Raw genomic sequence first — 21,088 nt, forward strand, 5'->3', positions numbered from 1 at the left:
ATCGGCAAACATTTTTATTTAAGTGCATTATCTTAAATTGTAATACGTTATTGTAAAAACATTGGTTCCACTAAAACCTTAAAACCTTCCAGAGCGAGACCTCTTGTTGACTATGGTGGCACCATACCGTATGTTGACGACTCTGCATTGTTTTCCTAACAAAAAAGTAGTAGTAAAAGAAAGCAATCATATTATTTTGTTTTAGGAGAAAATGTGGAGCCCTTTTTTTTTTCTGAGTACTATTGTTAAAATGATAGAATTGGGATAAGCCACTTAAGCACCTGTTTTTAAGGAGAATGCTGTTTAAATAGATTAATTCTGCCAGAGCCCTGGAGATAATAATGAAATTTACCAATTTAGGATAAACAGCTTCAGTATGGATTTTTGATAAGAAAACAGCTGCTCATCTAGAAGTAGTAGTAGCTAAAGTCTGAAGGCCATGAGATTTGTCTGTTCTGGAAGATATGATAAGCAACGAACAGATGGTTAGCATAAATAATTCAAAAGAGCTTTCCAGTCACTTCTTTAGGGACAAACAATATGTTGAACTATGTTTACAAGGTTACTTGGAACTTTTGGTAAACAAAACTACTTCTATTTCGTTTATATGTTTACTTTCAACACAAGTTTAAAAACAAAAGCTTTAGTTATTTGTTAGTCTTTGAAAATCACGAGTTGCCACAACATCACATGCATTATATAAAATCATTCGAAATGTACGATCACATACATGATTATACCATCACTATATGTACAATATTCATATGTACAATCATAATTAAATATATCTAGGCCTCCAGTGTAAGTGTTGCTAATGTTAAACTTTTTTAATTCACATGTAGTTTTGGTTACATCTACAAAATAAAGTCAATTTTTATATTAGTTAAAAATAAATGAATAAAACCAACTTTTGCTCAGTATTTCATAGTATACAAGTATTTTTCTATCTAGTTCTGCTTATTTGATCATCAATTTCCAGAAAAAATCTCTGAAACAAATCCCTCACTAAAAGCAAAAAACAAAAACATAATACTAGCCCTGTAATTTTGCAATACTGTTAACTTACATTTTATAGTATTTTAAAAATATATTCCTTATCAAATAATTTTATTTTTCTTAATCTTTGTGAGAGATTTTAATATTGTTAGATTTCACTACTTGGACTTCAGAGTTTCTTACATAATACATCTATGAAGAATTCCTTTTTAGGCTGCAGGTGTAGCTCAAATGGATGAGACTGAGGTTGGATCCCCAGCACCACCAAAAAATTTTCCTATCCTCCTCTCTCATAGAAAGACACACACACTGGGCTGGGGATGTGACTCAAGTGGTAGAGTGCTCGCCTGGCATGCACGGGGAGCTGGGTTGGGTCCTCAGCACCACATAAAATAAAATAAAATAAAGATGTTGTGTCCACCAAAAACTAAACAAAAAAAAAAAATGACACACTCCTGAGTTCATCCATAACTCCAAGTACTGATAACTCTAATCTGTCTCCTCTTCATTTTTCCTTCCCTTCAGTGTAAATATATGCTTACTCATTTCCCAATCAAATAATTTTTACTAAATGCTACATTTTTCTCAAGTCAATACTCTTAGGTTTTTCTTCTTTACATAATTACACTTATTTTGAAAATAAACTTTCTATTCCTAGTCTCTTTCCACTCAAGTTTTATAAAGCTCATGTCCAGCTACACATCATCAATAACTTCATATTTGACATATCTTCTCAGTCCAAAACTTTTCATGTCAAGTAACTCTCGGCAGTTGCCAGGATTCTGTAAGTACGAGCTTTCTGCCCTACCTTGAACAGAAGCTCTCATATTTTCTCTGGAAACTCTCATATAGCATTTTCAAAACTAAGATTTATAAGTGTGACAGTGTCTGTCCCTATACAGCAGACATCACCATAAATCACTAAAAGATTATCCCAGTGCTGGCTTCCAAGATTCAGTCATGCTTCTTTGAACATCAGATTTTGTTCCTTCAAGACCACTACATTTCTATTCACCTACCAATGATATCCTGACTTCTGCTATCAGTGTGTCATCTTTACTTAGGTACATCACCAGCTATGACAGATAGATTTAGTCCTCTTGAGAGTATAAATCAAATAGTTAAATCTCTTGCCCAACATTAGATAGCTGTTCAGATATTTGGGATTTAATAACTTTCTGGACATTTAACTGATATTTTATGGGGATTTGAAACTATAATATAAAGTTTTCCTTCAAAAAAACATATGATTGTATTCCAGAATAACTGTTATGAAAACAGTTTCTTAAGCCAGAACTAAGAGACGAACGTATTTAGCATTGATACTGAGACATGAAAAGAAAGTTATGGATAAACATAATCAGGAATTCAGGTACTTCAGTTCTTATTTCTTTATATTTCCAAAGTGGTTGGCCATATTAACTGATAGGTATTGTTTTGTGTGTGTGTTTGCCTGTGTGTGTGTATCCTGAAGATACATAATTTCAAGATTTTTTCCTTATTGTAACAACTCTGTGTTTCAGAATCAAAATTTGTATTTTAGCCACCATTCTTCCTAGAGCCATATTTTAACTAGTTTAATGAAGGTCATTCATGAATGGATTTCACATAATCATAGCACAGTTATGGACACAATCGTGAAATTCTTCTTACAAATTAATAAAATAAATTTGGGTTTAAAATTGGCCCATTGTTATAATAAACTGAACTACAAATTGCATATTTTCAAACAGGCAACTATTTAACCTTGTAGTATATCCAATTACTCCTCATGCCAATATTCCTAAAGGGGCAATGAATTGAAGGATAATTCTGAAATGTTACCCTATTCATCACAAAACTGAAACGGAGGAAAAAGTGAACTAAAAGCTCCAGGTTTGTCAGACCAGAACATCTCATCTCCAACCCCCACACTTTTTATTTAATACACTTGCCCAAACCAGAACAATAAGGTTCCTGTCCATTACTTTTTCTGCAACATTAAAAAAATATTCTCTCTCTCTTAGGCTATGGTGGTAGGATGAATTTTTGACAATGTTGGTAATCACCTTTATCACAAATCAAGGTAAAAGGGGTCAAGATGAAAGTCAAGGTGAGGAAAGGAGACAATAATTAAAAATGACAGATTCCTAATGATTCTGTTTTTCTCAAAGCATTGTGCTTACTATGAAATCAAACAATATCCCTTCCTTCTTTTGAAAATTCTTCTGTGTGTATGTGCGCATATGTATTATATGTGATATATATTAATTTGGCAAGAAGCCAAAACAAAGAATACCATCATTTCCATGTGACAACTGTCTAAATTGCTAGTCTCAATATTATTATTAGCTACAATTTTCCTTACTGTTTTACAATTGAAGCAGCCTGATCATGACAGGAAGTGGATATACCAATACTAATGGTTCTTCCAGTTACAGCTCAAGTGTCCACTTCTCTGGAAGCTCTTCTTAATCATTACTCTTTAATACACCAAGTTTTATTTCTCATCTTTGCAAAACCAGAGGCTACCTTTTCCATTTATATTTGGAATAAGCTGTTAAACTTTATCTTCACAGACAAATTTTGAGCTCTCGAAGGACACAGTTTTGATAATTTATATATCCCTTCTTACCACTCTAATGCATATTCCTGGATAAAAGGAGACTATTTGTGAATGTGGTAAAGTCCCTTCAATTTCTGGTGCTTAGGTACAAGCAATAAAAATTCATCTTGAGATAATTTTAGACTTGGAAATAATTTCAAATTTGAACTGTAATAGAACATGCAGAACATGAATTCATAGATCAGAGAGTCTGCATTTTATTCTCTATCCAGAGTAAGCACAATGCACAAAGGGGGGAACTACTGGTCAATCACTTCCTAGCATGTATAATTTCATAAAAAATTTACATATATATGTAAATACACACATTCATATATGTGTACATATGTGTGCGTGTGTCTTAGAAAGTTAGATGTGTCACCTGAGATACAGAGATAGTTCCCAAATGCTAAATACCTACAGATATTGATCAATTAGAGATGCGACAATGAAAGAAAAGAATAATTAACCATAAAAATCATTGCTTAGCAAAATGTACTATTTACAAAATGCATGGACAAGTAGATCTACAATACTTCTAGTCTATTTAGGTCAGTATGATAGTAAACAGTCATGAGAAGCTGTGGTTTGTACAGGTTACATTCTTATGGACTTAATTCCTGAAAAATATGTTGTCATATTGACTTGCACTCACTCTTCTGTACCACAATGATTTCTGTGAAATCCTAGAACCCAATTGATGTGTCATACTCTTTCATCAAATATTATTAGATATATAGAGATTTTGATGCAAAATGAAATTATAATTGTCATGTTATATGAGGATATCGTATTGTTAAATGATGTATAATTCATTAAATGTAATACATATTTATTAAGAATGATTCATTATTATTTTTAAAAAACTGCAATTGTCTAAGGGAACACGGCATGGAAATGGAATGAAAAAAGAACAAATAGCATTTTTAAAAGACACACATTACAAATGTATTTCTCCTTTTAGAAAGAAATCTATTTCTTGTAACTCCAACTAACTAGATGCCGCTACAGCCTTCTATGCTCTTGGGAAGGATTTTCATATCCTAGAATGTTATCATCAAAGCTGGCTCAGAATTTTAAAATGCTGAGAAGTTCAAGCATTGTTTTAAAGATTGTTGAACAGATGTAGTTTCCCCTAGGAGATTTCCTTGATAGTAAATACATTGTATTTCATCTAAGAACTTCAAAATATAAGTACACATTTTAGAAGAAAGTAAGATATGAGGAAATAAAAAAATATAAGATCAAACTAAGAGAATGTTAGCATTTGTCTGTTGCCATTTTTATTGCACAATTTAAATATATTAAACAGAAACAATGGTGAAAAAGGTTTCACAAATATAAAGAATATTTAATCATAAATAGCACAGTATAACACAGATTAGCATTTGTGATATATACTGTTATATATACAGTTGCAAAGCATTAACATAATATCAATCCTTCTAAAAATAAACTATTATGTTATTTATGTTTATATTATATATGTTTTCCAGTTTTAAATAAAATTATTCAAAATACACTTGATAAGGAACAAAAGTTGGAAGAATAAGTGAAGATCTGGGCTGATTTTCATCATTTATATGTTACGTTTGTTGTACCTGGAGTGTCTGTAAATAAATTTGAGGAGGAAAGTTGAAAATAGAGATAGACAGGATAAATCATATAATGGAAAGAAGTTCGAATAGCAAAGAATAGTTTGGTACAAAATCTCTGTGTTAGCAAAGTATGTAACTAAAATATAAAACTAGATAGAAGAGAATTAGACTTGATAGGATGCACTGTGTGTCGCTTAAAAGGTCAAAACTAACAGGAGTGTATAGAAATTTAAGACACAGGTATTGGTGGAATTTAAGGAAAAACTATTGTAGCATTCTAAAAAAGTGGTTGTTACCTTCAGAGGGCACGAATAATCTGGTAACCAAGTATACTTATCCATCAATACTTTGAGTATTACATGGGAGAAATTTAAATAGTGAATAAATAGGACAATTTAAGGTATAGTATATCTTTCTGACACTGAAATATTGTGATATCATGGGGATGATTCAGAATTGTTGAAAATATTCTGACAATATTTAAGAACTTGTTAAGTCCTGTGTACATTATGCATACATTGATTCAATTCAACTGTTATTCCTTTTTAAACACTGTGACAAGCTCATATATTGAATCAAGTTTTTTAATAGGAACTGTGATAAATTTTGATAGATTTTATGAGTGGTTAGTCATGGTTGGTTCCTTCTTTGTCATGCTTCCCTATGGAAGAATGACACATTCCTTCCCTATTGAATTCTAGATGTCGTATGTGCTTCCTTTGAAAAATAAAATGTGAGCCTCAATGACATATACCACTTCTAAGCAGAAGCTTTGTGCGGCAGTGGTAGTTCTTCTCAGTCTCTTTTCTACCTGCCATAATTGGAAATGTTCCCACATTCAAGTGAGAAATTGTTCCTTTAACCTGGATCTCTGAAGAGTAAAGGGCAAGCACAGCTGAACTACAGTGCACAGGTAGTGGAAAGGACAAATAAACTTTCCTTTTTTAAATAACTCCTGAGCTTCTGTTGTCAGAATTCCACCAATAAACTGAGATTACTGCAAGATGATGAAAACACTGATTAATGGTTTAGAAATATTGCAAAGTAAGAGTAATATAAAAGAGTGGGAATATTAAATTTGCAAGAATAAATATGCAAGGAAGATGTGATAGTGGTTTATAGATACTCAAAGCCTTCCCTCTGGAATTGGGAGTGGACATGCATCAGTCTATAGAGGAAGACTAAGACTACTGGGCATACGTTAGAATTGTATATAATTAAGCTCAAGGTAATATTATCCCATTTATTTTTTGGCAGAAAAGTGGGAAATACATAAGAATTTCATTTCAAACATAAGTAAGAGTGATCTTAAATTTAGAGAAATGTTTAAACTATACTCTTTAGCTTTGTGATACACTGGAAATAGAAGTTAAATAACCCAATAGGAAATTGGAAAAAGTAGAGGATTCTTCATCCGGTAGATCTGACAAGCTGGCCACTAACAGGCTTGTCAGTTTTAAGAGTTGAGGCATGACTTTATGCTTCAGCATTGTTTGAGAAAATTTATCTTGCTATTCTCTGTGATGTCTCACATAGCTTGTGCAACAAATTCGGACAACCTTCCTAGAATGATACTTGTTCAGAGTTCACACAACACAGCTACCTGACAACCTGACATAACACCACACATTTGTTTTGCTGCCAATTAACTTCAACATCTTTCCACTAACACTTTGTCAACTTCTTAAATGTAGCACTGACTTTTGCCAACAGAGGGTTATTTCTTCTTTAAAGCAAGCTGTTAAGATCATACTAGCAAGATAACAAAAATCAAATGAGACTCTTGGTGACAGACCATTTAGCTGTATGGCAGATGCTATGTGCTTGCTCTATAGGTGTCCCATAAGAAAGTGAAAGGGCATAGTTCAAAAAAAAAAGATATATTTCACAAGCACATTTACTAATTGCTATAAGTCATCTGGCTATGCTCCACAAAGTTGGAAATATCAGTGCATATAAAATATTGAATTACAACAGTAATGAACAAACTTTTTTAAAAGAAAAGTCAGGGCTCTACATATATTATTATTAAAATTGTGTTATGGTGTGGACCAGGATCTTAAGAAGTAATTTCAAGCTTTAGTAAAAGTAGATTAAAAAATATTATCAGGGACTAAAGCATCTTTCAAGTAGTTCAAATCACTCTATTAAATAGTATCTACTTTGGCTCTGCAGATTTTTCATTACTTCTAATGAAATAAGTAAATGATGTCATATAAACCTCATTGTCAATATTCAAGGCAATCTAAAATATGCATCAATTGGTTATTAACACTATCATGTATATAAATATATATGTTATATATCATATAAATGCATATATTATGCAATTTTTTGTTGCCTTCAATATTCACTTCAATATTCATTAGGGGTTTTTGTAACCTTGGAGTTTTGTTTTTGCTTTTGTTTAACAGTGTTGGAGGGGATCAAAACCAGGGGCTCCCTCATGCTAGTTAAGCATTCTGCATTGAGCTACACCCTCTGTCCTATTACAACCTCTGGATCATAGCGAGTCACTGTTTAAGCTAATGCATGTAAAGATAATATGAGCTCTGATGAGAAGATCTGAGGCCTTCTTATGAAAAAATAGCATTTGTTCAGAAAAGAAGTTTATGTAGTACAAGAGCTATGCACTTTTGTTTGAGCATGAATCTTAGCATCACCACTTTATTTGATGCAGTGAAAGCTACTTAGCATGTGTTGTGTCAGGTTCTCTTTTCTGTAAAGTAAAAAATACAATCATCATAGTGGTACTTTGAAATATTAAAGAGTTAATGTTGTAAGGCCTGAAATGTCCACTAAGCATGGTATATTATAAATGTCTCAGAGCACTCTTGTTACACTCATTATATTACAAAATTCAGAAACTATAGTAAACATTTATCATTAATGTTAGAAAAAATAATCAATCTTAAATCTCATATTTACTTTTTATTGGATAAATAAGTAATTATCACCAAACTTTCTTTCACTCATAGTGACACAGAAAGCTTACCTTATGTATAAGAAAGCATGGACCAAACTTTACCCAAGTAATGAACATCATCAAAGTATTTCTAGGTTTCAATAAAATTTGTAGGTTTCAAGCCACATCACATATCCACTAACAGATGACTGAAGTCTAGGCTTTCTACCTTTTTTTATCATCTAGAAAATCATCAATTGTTTGGCTGAAAAAGTAAGCCTGGTAAGTGCAAGACTCTTGCTTTAAGACACTAATAAGCACTGTTACTCTCATATTTACTTTATCAAAATAATTCACATGGCCATACCTCGCTTCAATGTGCTATAAAGTCAATATTCTTAAGAATGAAAACCAAAAAAATATAGTGAAGAGCATGAATGATAACTGTAATTACACATTGATAATATTTGAGTATCTTGAAATTTTTGTGTTATATTTTAAATATATATTTGAATGGTTTGATGATCAAATATAAAATATTTTAAGATGACACACCACAACTTTGCATTAGTGTATCATGCAATATTATCATATCTATCTTCAAGTATCCAAAATGCGTACAAAATTCCATATTCTACTATCCTTATTTATCAATAAAGTAATTGACAAAGTGAGTCATGTAAAAATACATGAAATTTACCTCTGCATCTACATGGAGTTTACTTATATGCATTAGCAGAATGAAGCACAATCAATTTGAAAATAAATAGATCTCTCTCTTAAAATAAATGAATAGAACAACTTATTAGTTTTCCAGTATAAGATACTGTCTAAATATTAAATTTATAAGTTATTTGATTATACAACCACAAACTTCCAATTATGTTACATTATATGATTTTAATAAAATCTCTGTCACCCTTATGAGGTTTTTATGAAAGCAGTGAATGGACTGAATGGTGACAGTCTTAAGCATGGCTTCTAAGAATTTGTACTTTAAATGAATAACTATTTTTATCAAAATGACCCAAATGCTGGCATAAATTGCACACACTTATACATTACATATAATTTTATAAGACTTACAATTGAGGATCAAATAAAAATATACTAAACACACAATATTATTGATTAATCTCTCTCAGCAGAATCCATGACAAAATTAAAAAAAAAACAAACAAACAATAAAACACTTAATGAACATCACATTTTTTTTATGGTACTCAGTCAAAGCCTTGAATGATCTTTTTTCAGATTAAACTGGATACTTGAGTGAATTATGACTTTAAGTAAATATAGGTGGTAATAACTTTAGAACAAATACATATACATCTTTTGACAGACATTATTTTATGATAAGCAAATTCAAGCAAATGTAAAAACTTTTTATTGTTCATGCTTTTATTAAGATTTGAGTGAGAGGGAAGAATACAAAAAAAAAGCAACAAGAAGCAAAAAAGAACAAAACCTCAAAATACCTACTGAAAATATTCAAAATAACCTGTATTTTTAAAGAATATTTTTAGCACATATCTACTGAAAAGATGAATGATATTATAGTTACTGTGACATTCCCTAAGAAAACAAATGAAGTAGACAAAATCAAATGCGTTAGCAATATATGGGCACATATATATTTTGTTATCTCATTCATCATCAATCAACATGTATTGTAATATGTAATGTGTTTCCTATACATAGTACACTGTACTAGTTTTTTTGTGCAATGTTGTAAAGAAATATGTTGTTCTCTGCTATGAAGAAATGTCAAACTCTTCTCAGATGGTTGGAATGATGGCATTGATCTAGGCATGGAAATGCACCAGAGCCAACTGGAACAGGTAGAAGGCATTTGGCAGTAAGCCTTTTGGGATCTAAATCAGGAATCATCACATAAAACACTTGCTTGGCATCCCATAGCCATCTTATTTCAGATGCTGTTAAAACATTAATTGAAGTACAAAATAAAATTTGGTAATGGCAAAGGTGATTTTCATAATATATTAAATATGGTACAGTCAGGCAGTGACAAATCAAACTGGAAACACTGACCAGTCAAACAAAACAGCAATGGAAACCAAATTGGTTTGGGTCTATCAGTTTTGGAGCTGAATACTGTCCTTGGTGCTGAAATCGTGTATAATTTGCAATACAGACAATGAAACAATCATCACAATCAATTAAAAATGCATTGTTACGCTCAGAATCAAGATTGAGACTTGGTATTATGAAAAGCTGTTTTCTTTCCCTTGCTCTTATATTCCAGCTACAATTCATTCAAGAGTTAACTGTTAAATGCAAGCATTTGATTTCCATAAAGCTTTACCTATGAGAAGGCAATACTATATGTGATGATTAATTTAGGAGAAGAATCTTTTTTCTAGTTCATCAAGTCTAAATAAATTTATTGACAAATGAAGTTGCACATGTTATAAGAGACTATGTGACTTACTGATGTTCACATAGTTTGTTATGGATAGAGATTATTTATCCGACTTTCAAGTACTTAGTTTGGACACAATGAAGGATACAGTGGAGTGGAGTGCATTAAAGTTCACTTAACTACAGATATACCTCATTTTCTTACTAATATAGAAGATTAAGGAATGTCAGAAGGCAAGAATAAAATGTATATATTCCTGTGTGAGGCTACATGGCTTGATGATACAGATTATGATGCTTTCAGTTTTTTTGATTTTAAAAAGCTACTGTGTCTGACATGTTGGCAATTCAGAAATATTTGGGATTTTATTCTCTTCTAAGCAAGCACATGGTCAAATGACATTTTTTCTGTTTCCTTTGAAATTAGACTTGGTGATAAATATAATCATAAATACTGTGAAAAGTGGTTCACATAAGAACCAGTGATGATTGACTGCAATTTTCCTACTGCCACCATAGCTGAATTACTCAACAGTAATGATTCCTTGAGCCTGAGTCCAAGAAGGAGAAATATGGAGACCAGCCCAGAGATTCCAGTTATCCTGTGGTAGACATGCAAAGTGAGCAAGAAATTGCAATTGTTTATAGGATTGTATTTAGAATTTTTTTTTACCACTGCAGCGTTACCAAGCTGATATTGATTTTTAAAGCATTTGGATCCATAAATGAAAGCAGGGGTTGCAGGGATAGTGCTGAAAAAAAAATCAGAAGTTCATAATTATGACACTGTCCTGGTGTATCATAGAGGCACCAAGGACACTTAGCAGAGACTATAATGGAAATAATTACAATCTGTGTTAAGCAGTGAGGAAACAGCTGGTAAAAATGTTGCCTGTAGTAACTGGAAAAGAAAATCATATGTTTCATAAAATGAGATGTTGGAAAATAGGATGTTAGTTCTGTTGCTGATAACACTTTCAGGCAAAGTATGGCAAGGTATCACTCTCTGTCACAGTGACACATTACTCCAGATGGTGGCTTCACTGCAAGCCCATATCCTGGAGTGAGAAGACATGGAGAAAATCCCACAGCCAACTTGCAATGGACAAGTGATATAGTGGGAAATAAACTGCAATATCATAAGGGAAATCTTGTACTGTGCATTTCTACATAATTAACAACTTTTCTTGTGTGATATATGACACAGAGGAAAAGATCAAACTCAGAAAATTTTAAAAGCAACCACTTCTCAACTCCAATATGAAAATAACTCATTTAATAATTGTCTTATAGTATAAACCTAAGAAAAAGTGCACCTCATAAATACTTTCAATTGGACACCAAAGAACAAGTAAGAAAGTCTAATAAAATCTAATAAAATCAATGATAGAGGAAGGAGGGATGAATAGTATCGAAAATAAAATGAAAATAGCAAATACAGAAAACATATCTTGGAAAAACTATGGTATGGCTAATGACCCATGGAATTGACAACTTAAATAGACAAAGAGCAATTTATTTGTATTGAGTTGTCCTGCCAAAAAATTACTCTTGACAAATATCATGTAAAGTTTAAAATTTAAAATGACATTTGACTGACACTGTTTTGGCAGAACAAAGGCTAAGAAAGCTGTACCCCAGAATCACCCAATTCTCATCTCAGATGTGGTATGGAAGGATAATGCAACAGGAAAATCACTCATATGTTGGATCTTGGCTGCACTGAAAACAGTAGGCAAGAGAGCTATTCAGAGAAAGAGACACCAAAAACTCTCCAGGAAACATTTATTACTTGCAGGTTCAAGCTCTCAAAATATCTTCCAGAGGAATTTCAGAATTGCTCCAACTAGAGTTAGTTTTTTGTCCCTTGTTCTTCTTCTTCTGACTGGAAATGCTCATTTTAGTTCTGCTGAACAGTTCTGACTGGTATATACTGTGACTGGGTTAGGTGACTTGATTTTTGGTTTGTGTCTGGTATCAGAAGATACCACACCTGAATGGTAAAGAGACTGAGAAGCCTCACTCATTGCATTGCACTGTACTAGATGTGACTTTTGTTTCCCATGGAGATGAGTTAAATCTGTTGTGAATCTGAATAAAGAAGTAAGTTGAATATCTGGTAATAACAATACATTGTGGAGTCATTAGAACTTCTCACACATATTCAGACTTTTTTTTCCAAGGAAAAATTCCTCCTTGAGGTAGGGTTAGATAATTTAGCAACAGAATCTTATCAGGTATAGCATGTCTCATTTTCTTTTTTTTAAATATTTTTTAGTTATTGATAGACACAATATCTTTATCTATTTAATTTTATGTGGTGCTGAGGATCAAACCCAGTGCCTCACATGTGCCATGCAGGCACTCCACCACTGAGCTATAGCTACAGACTCCATGGTGATAGCTTCTCTACACAGGGGCTAAACTGCCAACCTGAGTTTTGGAAGAAGACAGAACAAAATCCACAATAAACTTGCAATGAAGAAGTGATAAAGAAATAGACTAATTTTATAACTCAAAGATTTGAGGATTCTTTATCACTACAGAATTGCCTGTGCTGTCCTGAATAAATAGTCCATCTCAAACTGACTCAACAGTTGAAAAATTAATCACCTCATGCAACTGAATCTCCAGGAGCAAGTTAAGCTTGAAGCAAAAGTGTTCAACTGTTCATTGACTTAACCAAGCATTTTCATATCTTGTGAGGTTGAGGCGACTCTTCTGGTGGCAAGATGGTCCTCTAATGTTCTTATGAATATGTTCCTTCACATCTAACAAACTAATAGTACTCCGTGTAGCTACTGGGAGAAGACAAGGAATCTTTTCTTCCTCCCAGCTATTCTTGGGAATTTTACTTCTGGTTCTCATTCACCATTTTTTTTCATGTGTCTTGAACTGATCTCTGTAGCCAGGAAAACAGATTCTTATGATTAGCTTGCATTAATCAGAGACCATTCTGGTGCTCAATATGGAGCTCATTCCCATACACTGTACAATAGTAAGAATGGAATGCGGATTCCTCAAAGAAAATTTAGGAGAATTTACTATCAGGGAAGAAGAATGAACAATGAGCAGCAACTAGTAGTATTTTATTAAATATTATAATGAGTGAAGTAGAATGATAAATTTCAAATATTGTTTACAGAGATAATGATTTTCCTTGGAAAATGTTCTTTATGCATGAGCTTATAGTAAAGTATCATCTTAAGAAAAAACTGTTTTTGATAAAGAAAATTAATAATAGTCTACATAAAAATAAAAAGAGGTAACAGATGAATTAAAATTTTTGAAATCAAGCTAATTCTACCTTTATAGCACTAAAGCATGCGATACATTTTATGTTTACAGTATTAGAAAGTTTATTTCCTTTCAGTTGAACTGTCAAAATGAACACTGTTCTAAGAAAATTGACACCTCAACAATCCCCATTACAAGGTGGCCTATAACTGCTATTCTTAGATCATCAAATATATATACTTCCATTTAACAGGACATGATCCTGATAAAGATATTTGTTGACAACAAATATACACCTCAGATCTCCTACACATCAAGTGATAACACAATTTTTCCAAAGTGTCATGTTAAAACATTTCTAAAACTATTTGCACTTCATATCAGCTAAGCTTTTTGTTTTTTCTTAAAATGATTACTTGCAAGAATATCACAATTTTCCATAATTATAGCTTAAATAATTACATTTCTCATTCATCCAGAAGGTAGGTGAAGTTGACTTAGAAAACTATTTGAAAAAGACAATATATTGACATTTCTTTAGAGCTTTAGTAGGTATTTGTTCTTCTGGCAATTCTGATAAATGGTTGCATAATGCAAAGCAAAATAAATTTTGGTTTTAGACATTTATGTGTGTATGTCTCTGTGTTTGTGTAAGATGTTAAGTACTTCCAGTTTTATCATTAAGTTGATTCCTTGATACTGATCTAGGTAGACACTGTCCTTACATAATTGCCTACAAAATTGTTATTTTTGTTCAATAAAATATAACATATAAATTAGGTTTTGACAGTGATTACAATTGTGAGGTATATTGTGTTTAATTTTTTTATTCCATATTCCTCTATGTTTTTATCTTCCATATTTTCATTCTAACTGATGTTACATTTATGCCACCATTATTTTTTATTAGACAACACTATTTTTTTTCTGAGAATACCAAGGTAAAGAATGAATATATTTTTATAATTTTTTTTACTGTTGGAAATTTTCTCCAGTTTCAAGATATGACAGAAAAATTGTATTTTAAACTCCCTGGTACTTTTGTTTACACTCTATAAAAAGTGTATTTTCTAGGACTTGCAGATTACAAAGGAAAAATGACTCAAATGTAATCAAATATAAAAGCAGCTTAACATTATATGCTAATCAGACCTACTGATTAAATTTTACACTTGATAAAAACAGGAAACACACCAAACAGTTACAAAAAATTATCTTGACCTAATAAAGCAAAACTTATTTTCTTCCTTTTTATGTGGTAATTGTAATTAGCATTCTATATTACTATGATCTACCTCACATTACTATTTATGCTTAAGAAAAAATCTTCTAAATTTAGATTATTATCTTTTGTAAGAAAATAACAAAAGTAAACTGATTTTTCTGCTTCAATTAAAATATCCTTTGGTATGTTAATAATTTGCATTTGTCTAATTTTTCAAGATCAGTTGCATTAAGTACTTGAAAGTAACCCCACACCACATGATTTGTACATCTACATAACGTATATAATAGAATTTGAAACTTTGACATATAGGCAAGTAGACACAAATTATTATCTCTTGTAACTAAAATTCAAGAAATCACAGGAGAAACATTTGAAGAATGCACTTGAACATAGTATTATTACTTTCCATTCTATAAAGGAAGTGAAATAATCTAGTGCATAGCCTTACAATTATTTGTTGAAAGCAATCATTTTTTTCCTCTAGATATATTGAAGTATTTTTTCTGTACTTGTAATTTTCTTTAAATTTATTTTACTTTTGTTTTGCTGAATTTATGAAATTCACAGTTTGAATGTTTTTCAGATTTTTGTAAATTGTATCCATTATGTCATTGCATTTTTTTTTATGCCAGACCCCCACTACTAAAATGCCTGAAATTTAAAACACATTAGAACTTTCCTGCATGCGTCCCATAGGTAGGATATTTTGCTGTGGCCTTCCTTGCTGCTTTTATTTTCATATATTCCATTTCTGTGTCTCCATGCTCACTAATCCTGCCACGTCCTGTGTCAAAACTCCCATTAAAACAAAACCAAGTCATTTTTTTTAAAGTTGTTGATGGACCTTTATTTTATTTATTTTGTGTGTTGCTGGGGATTGAACCCAGTGCTAGGCAAGCACTCTACCACTGAACTACAAAGCCCAGCCTAAGTAATTGGTTTTCAATACTGCATTTTTCTGTTTGGAGTGTTCCTGAATCCAGTTTTATTGATTCCAAATCTCTGGTTAACTTTCTAATATCTTTACTCACTTTATCTTTCCTTTCCTTCATTTCTTTAACATTTCAGTAACAGTTTTCTGAAACTATTTTTTACTCGTTTTAACACTGCGATCATCTTACTTCCACTATCTGCTTACTATTCTTCAATTTAAATTTATTTTAAACAGATATTTAAAAACATACAATTTCTACATATCTAAGAAATTGCCTGTGATGTTTTCATGCATGTATACATTGTGAAATATCCAGATGAGGGTAGGCATATCTGTTCTCCAACATTTTTCATTTTACTATGGTGAAAACTTTCAAAACCCTTCTTTTAGCTTTTTGAAAGTTGCAGAATGTAAATATTATCTATAGTCACCTGCTGTGCAACAGCACACCAGAACTTCTGACTCCTGTCTAACTGTAAGTTAACACCCATTGATCAACCTTTCATATTCTCTTTTTCTTCTGCTCTCCACAACCTCTAATAACCACTGATCTTCTTTCACCTATATAATATCAATATGTTTTATGTTCCATATATAAGTGAGACCATGTGGTGCTTGTTTTTTTGTGCCTGGCTTATTTCACTTAACATAATGACCTTCGGCTCCATACATTTTGCATATGACAGTATTTAAATATTTTATAGTGGGATAGTTTTCCATTGTGTAGATGTATAAAATTTTATTTATCAATCAGTCAATGGACACGAGGTTGTTTCTACTTATTAGCTATTGTGAATAGTACTGAATTAAACAGAAGAGGGCAGAGGTCTCTTTAACATGCTTTGTTTTCTTTGGACATACACCTAGAATTTGGAATTCTGGATCATCTGGCAGTTCTGTTAATTTTTTTGTGGAACCTCCATCTTGCTTTCCATTATGGCTGTAGTAATTTATATTCCCACCAAAACAGGATTCTTTTTCTTCACATTTTTAAAGCACTTGGTATTTTTTTGCCATTTTGACCCTAGCAATTCTTACTAGAGTGAGGTGAAATCCCATTGTGGTTTTGCTTTGCATTTACTTGATGATTAGGGATGTTGAGCATTTTTTTTTTCATGTATCTGTCAGTCATTTAAAATCTTCATTTGAGAAATGTCTATTTAGGTCTATTGGCCATTTTAAAATCAAGTTATTTATATGCTATTGAGTTTTTGAAGTTCCTTATATATTCTCAATGCTATCCCCTAATTAGATATATATAGTTTGCAAATATGTAGGTTTCCTTACTACTTTGCTGATTGTTTTCATTTGCTGTGCTGAAGTCTTTTTTTTTTTTTCAGTTTGACACAATACCATCTATTTTTGCTTTTGTTCCTCTGTATTTGCAATGTTTTTCAAAAGATATTTTCTCATTCCAATGTCCTGAAGCATTTCTCCTGTCACCCTACCGTGGTATTTTCATAATTTCTGGTCTCATATTAGATTCTTATGCATATTTCAAGTTGATTTTTAAGCTGGTAAAAGATAAAAATCTAGTTGCATTCTTGTGCATTTAGATATCCAATTTTCCCAGCACCATTTATTAAAAAGGCTTCACTTTTTCCAATTTATGCTGTGATACAACAGAATTAAGAATAAAACCAAATTTCAATAGAACATTCACTTGATAAAACTCAGTATCCCTTCATGATTAAAAACTCTGAACAAATTAGATATAGGAGACATGCATTTCAAAATAATAAAAGCCATCTATACAGGAGCTTCATACTGAATAGAGAGAAGCTGAAGGCTCCCTGTCTAAGGATTGGAATAAGAAAAGGATGTCCACTTTAACTATTTATATTCAAAATTATGATGGAATCCTAGCCAGAACATTCAGGCAGGAGAAATAAGACATCCAATTTGGAAATTTGTAGTTGACATAGTTTCATACATATAAAATTATTAAAACTTCATCAAAAACTATAAGAATTAACAAACAATTTCAGCAAAGTTGCAGTATAGAAATCAGTAGTGTTACTATACTCCAATGGAGAATTATTTGAAGTAGAAATTTAAAAAAAATCCATTTACAAGAGTGACCAAAAGAAGTACCTAGGAATAAATTTAACTATCAAGATGAAATATCTCTATAATGGTAACTGTAAAATATTGATGAAATTTTGTAGAGGGCACAAAAGTTTTAAAACATTCTCTGCTCATGGCTGACCAAATAAATCTGATTAAAATGTCCACACTACTAGAAGCAATCTATAGATTCAATCACTATTCAAATCACTATCAAAATATCAATGACATTCTTCACAGAACTAGAAAACAATTTTAAAATCTGTGTGGGATATAAAATCTCCATATAGCCAAAGCAATCTTGAGCAAAAACAAGAAAATGAAAGACATTTTACTACCTAACTTCCAAATACACTACAAATCTTTTATAATAAAAAGAGCATTGTACTGTCCTTAAAAAAAAAGACATATAGACTGATGGACTAGAACAGAAAGCCCAGATAGACAAATTTATAGTCAACAAATAATGGTTTGTTATCTATACTCCTATAAGTTAATGAGGACTTTGTGTCCATTATATATAAATGAGCTGAAGTGTTTAAGAAAATGTTTCAATGCACAAGACATCATCCTTTCAACTACTTAATGATTTTTTTTCAGAAGACACTATTCAGAGATGATCATTTTAGGATTATATCCTCAGGATATGAACTGGACTTGGTTCTTTTTTGCTTTGGGTGTGGCCCTTGAGCACTTTCAATTTCAGACCTGGTGAATTACTTGCATCTTCAGGCCTGTAAGACTTCAGAACATACAATTCTACCACTGAAAATTTTTTAGTTTAATGGTGAAGTCACCTTCTACATTTTAATGGAAAATAAGGGAAATGTCTAAAATAGAGACCAGCTTCACACTTAAGACAATGTAAGCCCCCCAAAAGTTTTCTTTAACCTGATGTGACCAAAAATATTTCTTCTGGTTTCTCTATCTTAGAGTAGAAGGATTTTCCATGGGCTAATAGATTTGCCGCTTGGAAATCTGCCATGAGTTGATAAATGTGGCCTAAGAAAAGCAGTTGTAGAAACTTAGTGTCAATTCATCATTTTCTCCAGAGTTCTCCAACCTTGTCTGTTTGGTTATCAAGCCCCTTCTGTAACAGTTTTTTTTTTAGTTATTTTACTGTAAATTGACAAATTATAATTGCATTTATTAGGTGAATAATTTGATATTATGATGTATATATATAACATGAAATGACTAAACCTAGGTAAATAAAGAACCTATCACTTCAAATACCTATCTTTTGTAGTGAGAATATTTTAATAATTATTCTCATTGCAATTTTAAGTGTATAATTTGATATTATTTAACTGTAGTCATCAAGTTGTGCAACTATCTCTCAAAACCTTAATACTCCTATTAAACTAAAATTTTGTAGTTAGTCCACCATTTCTCAGTTTTTCCTATACCCAGCCTCTGATAACTACCATTCTTATCTCTGCTTCTATGAATTCAACTGTTTTAATGCACTATTTAAATCAAAATATATTTTACATAAATCTAAATCTGTTAACTTTTCCTAAATCTATTTACTACCCATTTATTTATAATTTGATTGTTCTCATTGTTCATTTGAAAGTTAATCATGCCTAACAATTTTGACCAAATTCTACACAATTATATTCACCATACTATGGAAATTTTTAGTTCTTTTATCATGAATATTACATATCGTCCTATCAATATTTTATTTTTGTTTTGAGAAATCCTTTAATCATATTGTTTAATATTCAATGCTTTATAAAATGTAGACTGTTAAAGGTAAATGGTAGACTGTTCAAGTTTATGCAGCCAGTAAGAATTTTGAAGACATATGCATGCACTCACAAAAATTTAGAAATAACAAACAAAAATCCAGACTATCAACATGACATTCATCTAAATTTGATAACATGAGTAGTTAATTGAAGGTGAGCACACATGAAAATTGTTTTCCTGTAAAGGTGCAGAACAAATGCTGCCTACATTTCATGTCACAAGTGAAACTCAAAGTCAACTAGAAAAGTCGAAATAAGCATGAAAGGGATCAGTTGATAAATTATTGTGTTGATAACTCAAGAACTTTTAATAAGTGACTAATAGATCCACTCATGGATAGTGCCAATAGCACATATAAATACACAAAGGACAATATATTCTTCCAGGAGAAAACTAAATAACCACTAATAAAAGCAATGTGAATGTCCATTTGAAATAATAACAAACAAAAAACTTTCAAACTATGCAGCAGATTCTTTCAATAGGATAAAAGAGTCTTTTCAACATCTTTTGGTCAACAATAAAATGTATAAAATATATATCATACCTGATTCCTCAAAGTCACTGTTGTAGGCTTTCCAGGTTTCAGTTATTCGAAGAAGATTCTCTTCCATGGCTTGGATGTCCATAGAAGGGCAGTTACATTCTGGAAATTTGGGACCGCACTGACACCAGCAGTCATTATCCTTGCAGATAAATTCTCCCTCTGAATTGCAAGCAATGTAGCTCAAAGCTGCTTGTACAAAACGTTCCTGAAGATAGTCTGGAAGGAGTACTTGAAGCCCTTGAAGAATAAGCAAAGTCATCAAACAAGTTTACTTTATAAAGAAAAAAGTGCAAAGTATGTATTTATAACATTAAGTAAAAACAGTACAAATTTTAGTACATTATGAATGTATGTATAATTTAAAATTATTATTATAAAGTTATCTATAAAATTGTAAACATTTATAGTTCTTTCAACACGTATGCTGACTCTATGACCTTTTCAAATGTATTTGACTGGATCTTTGTTGCAATTAATCACAATATTTAGTTAGTTTTATGCAATGTAGATAAAGCCTTTTCTTTTGTAACATTGAAAATATATGTATGCATTTATTTTCCACTGTTTGATTTCAAATGATTTTTAATACCTTCATTTTCCTTTCAGAGTATCAGCCTACAGCAACACACATATGATACAATGGGTTTTAGTGAAAGAGTTCTGGAAAGTTCCTGGTAAAGCTTATTCCATTTTTTTTCAACAATGCAGGACTTATATGCTTGTATTGTTTAGGAGTAGCAACAATTGACTACAGAGGAGCAGATGGACTGATTTAGTTATTTCACAGTTCATTTCCTTGGCACGTACAAAGACAGCCCCAGTGACATAGCTCATTACTTTTCTGGATTCAAG

The 21,088-nt window shown here is 31.7% G+C and overlaps 1 protein-coding gene across 3 annotated transcripts in view; it reads right to left on the minus strand.

Annotated features, from left to right (window-relative positions):
• Positions 1-21,088, minus strand: part of Brinp3 (BMP/retinoic acid inducible neural specific 3) — a 358,134-nt gene that overhangs the window by 90,842 nt on the left and 246,204 nt on the right. For all 3 annotated transcript variants that reach the window (XM_005319679.4, XM_021722543.3, XM_021722542.3), the window contains exon 6: positions 20,237-20,473. In XM_005319679.4, the coding sequence (XP_005319736.1) occupies positions 20,237-20,473 (237 nt within the window). The remainder of the gene's footprint in view (positions 1-20,236; positions 20,474-21,088) is intronic.

The sequence above is a fragment of the Ictidomys tridecemlineatus genome, chromosome 10 (assembly GCF_052094955.1).
Source record: "Ictidomys tridecemlineatus isolate mIctTri1 chromosome 10, mIctTri1.hap1, whole genome shotgun sequence".
Classification (NCBI taxonomy): Eukaryota; Metazoa; Chordata; class Mammalia; order Rodentia; family Sciuridae; genus Ictidomys; species Ictidomys tridecemlineatus.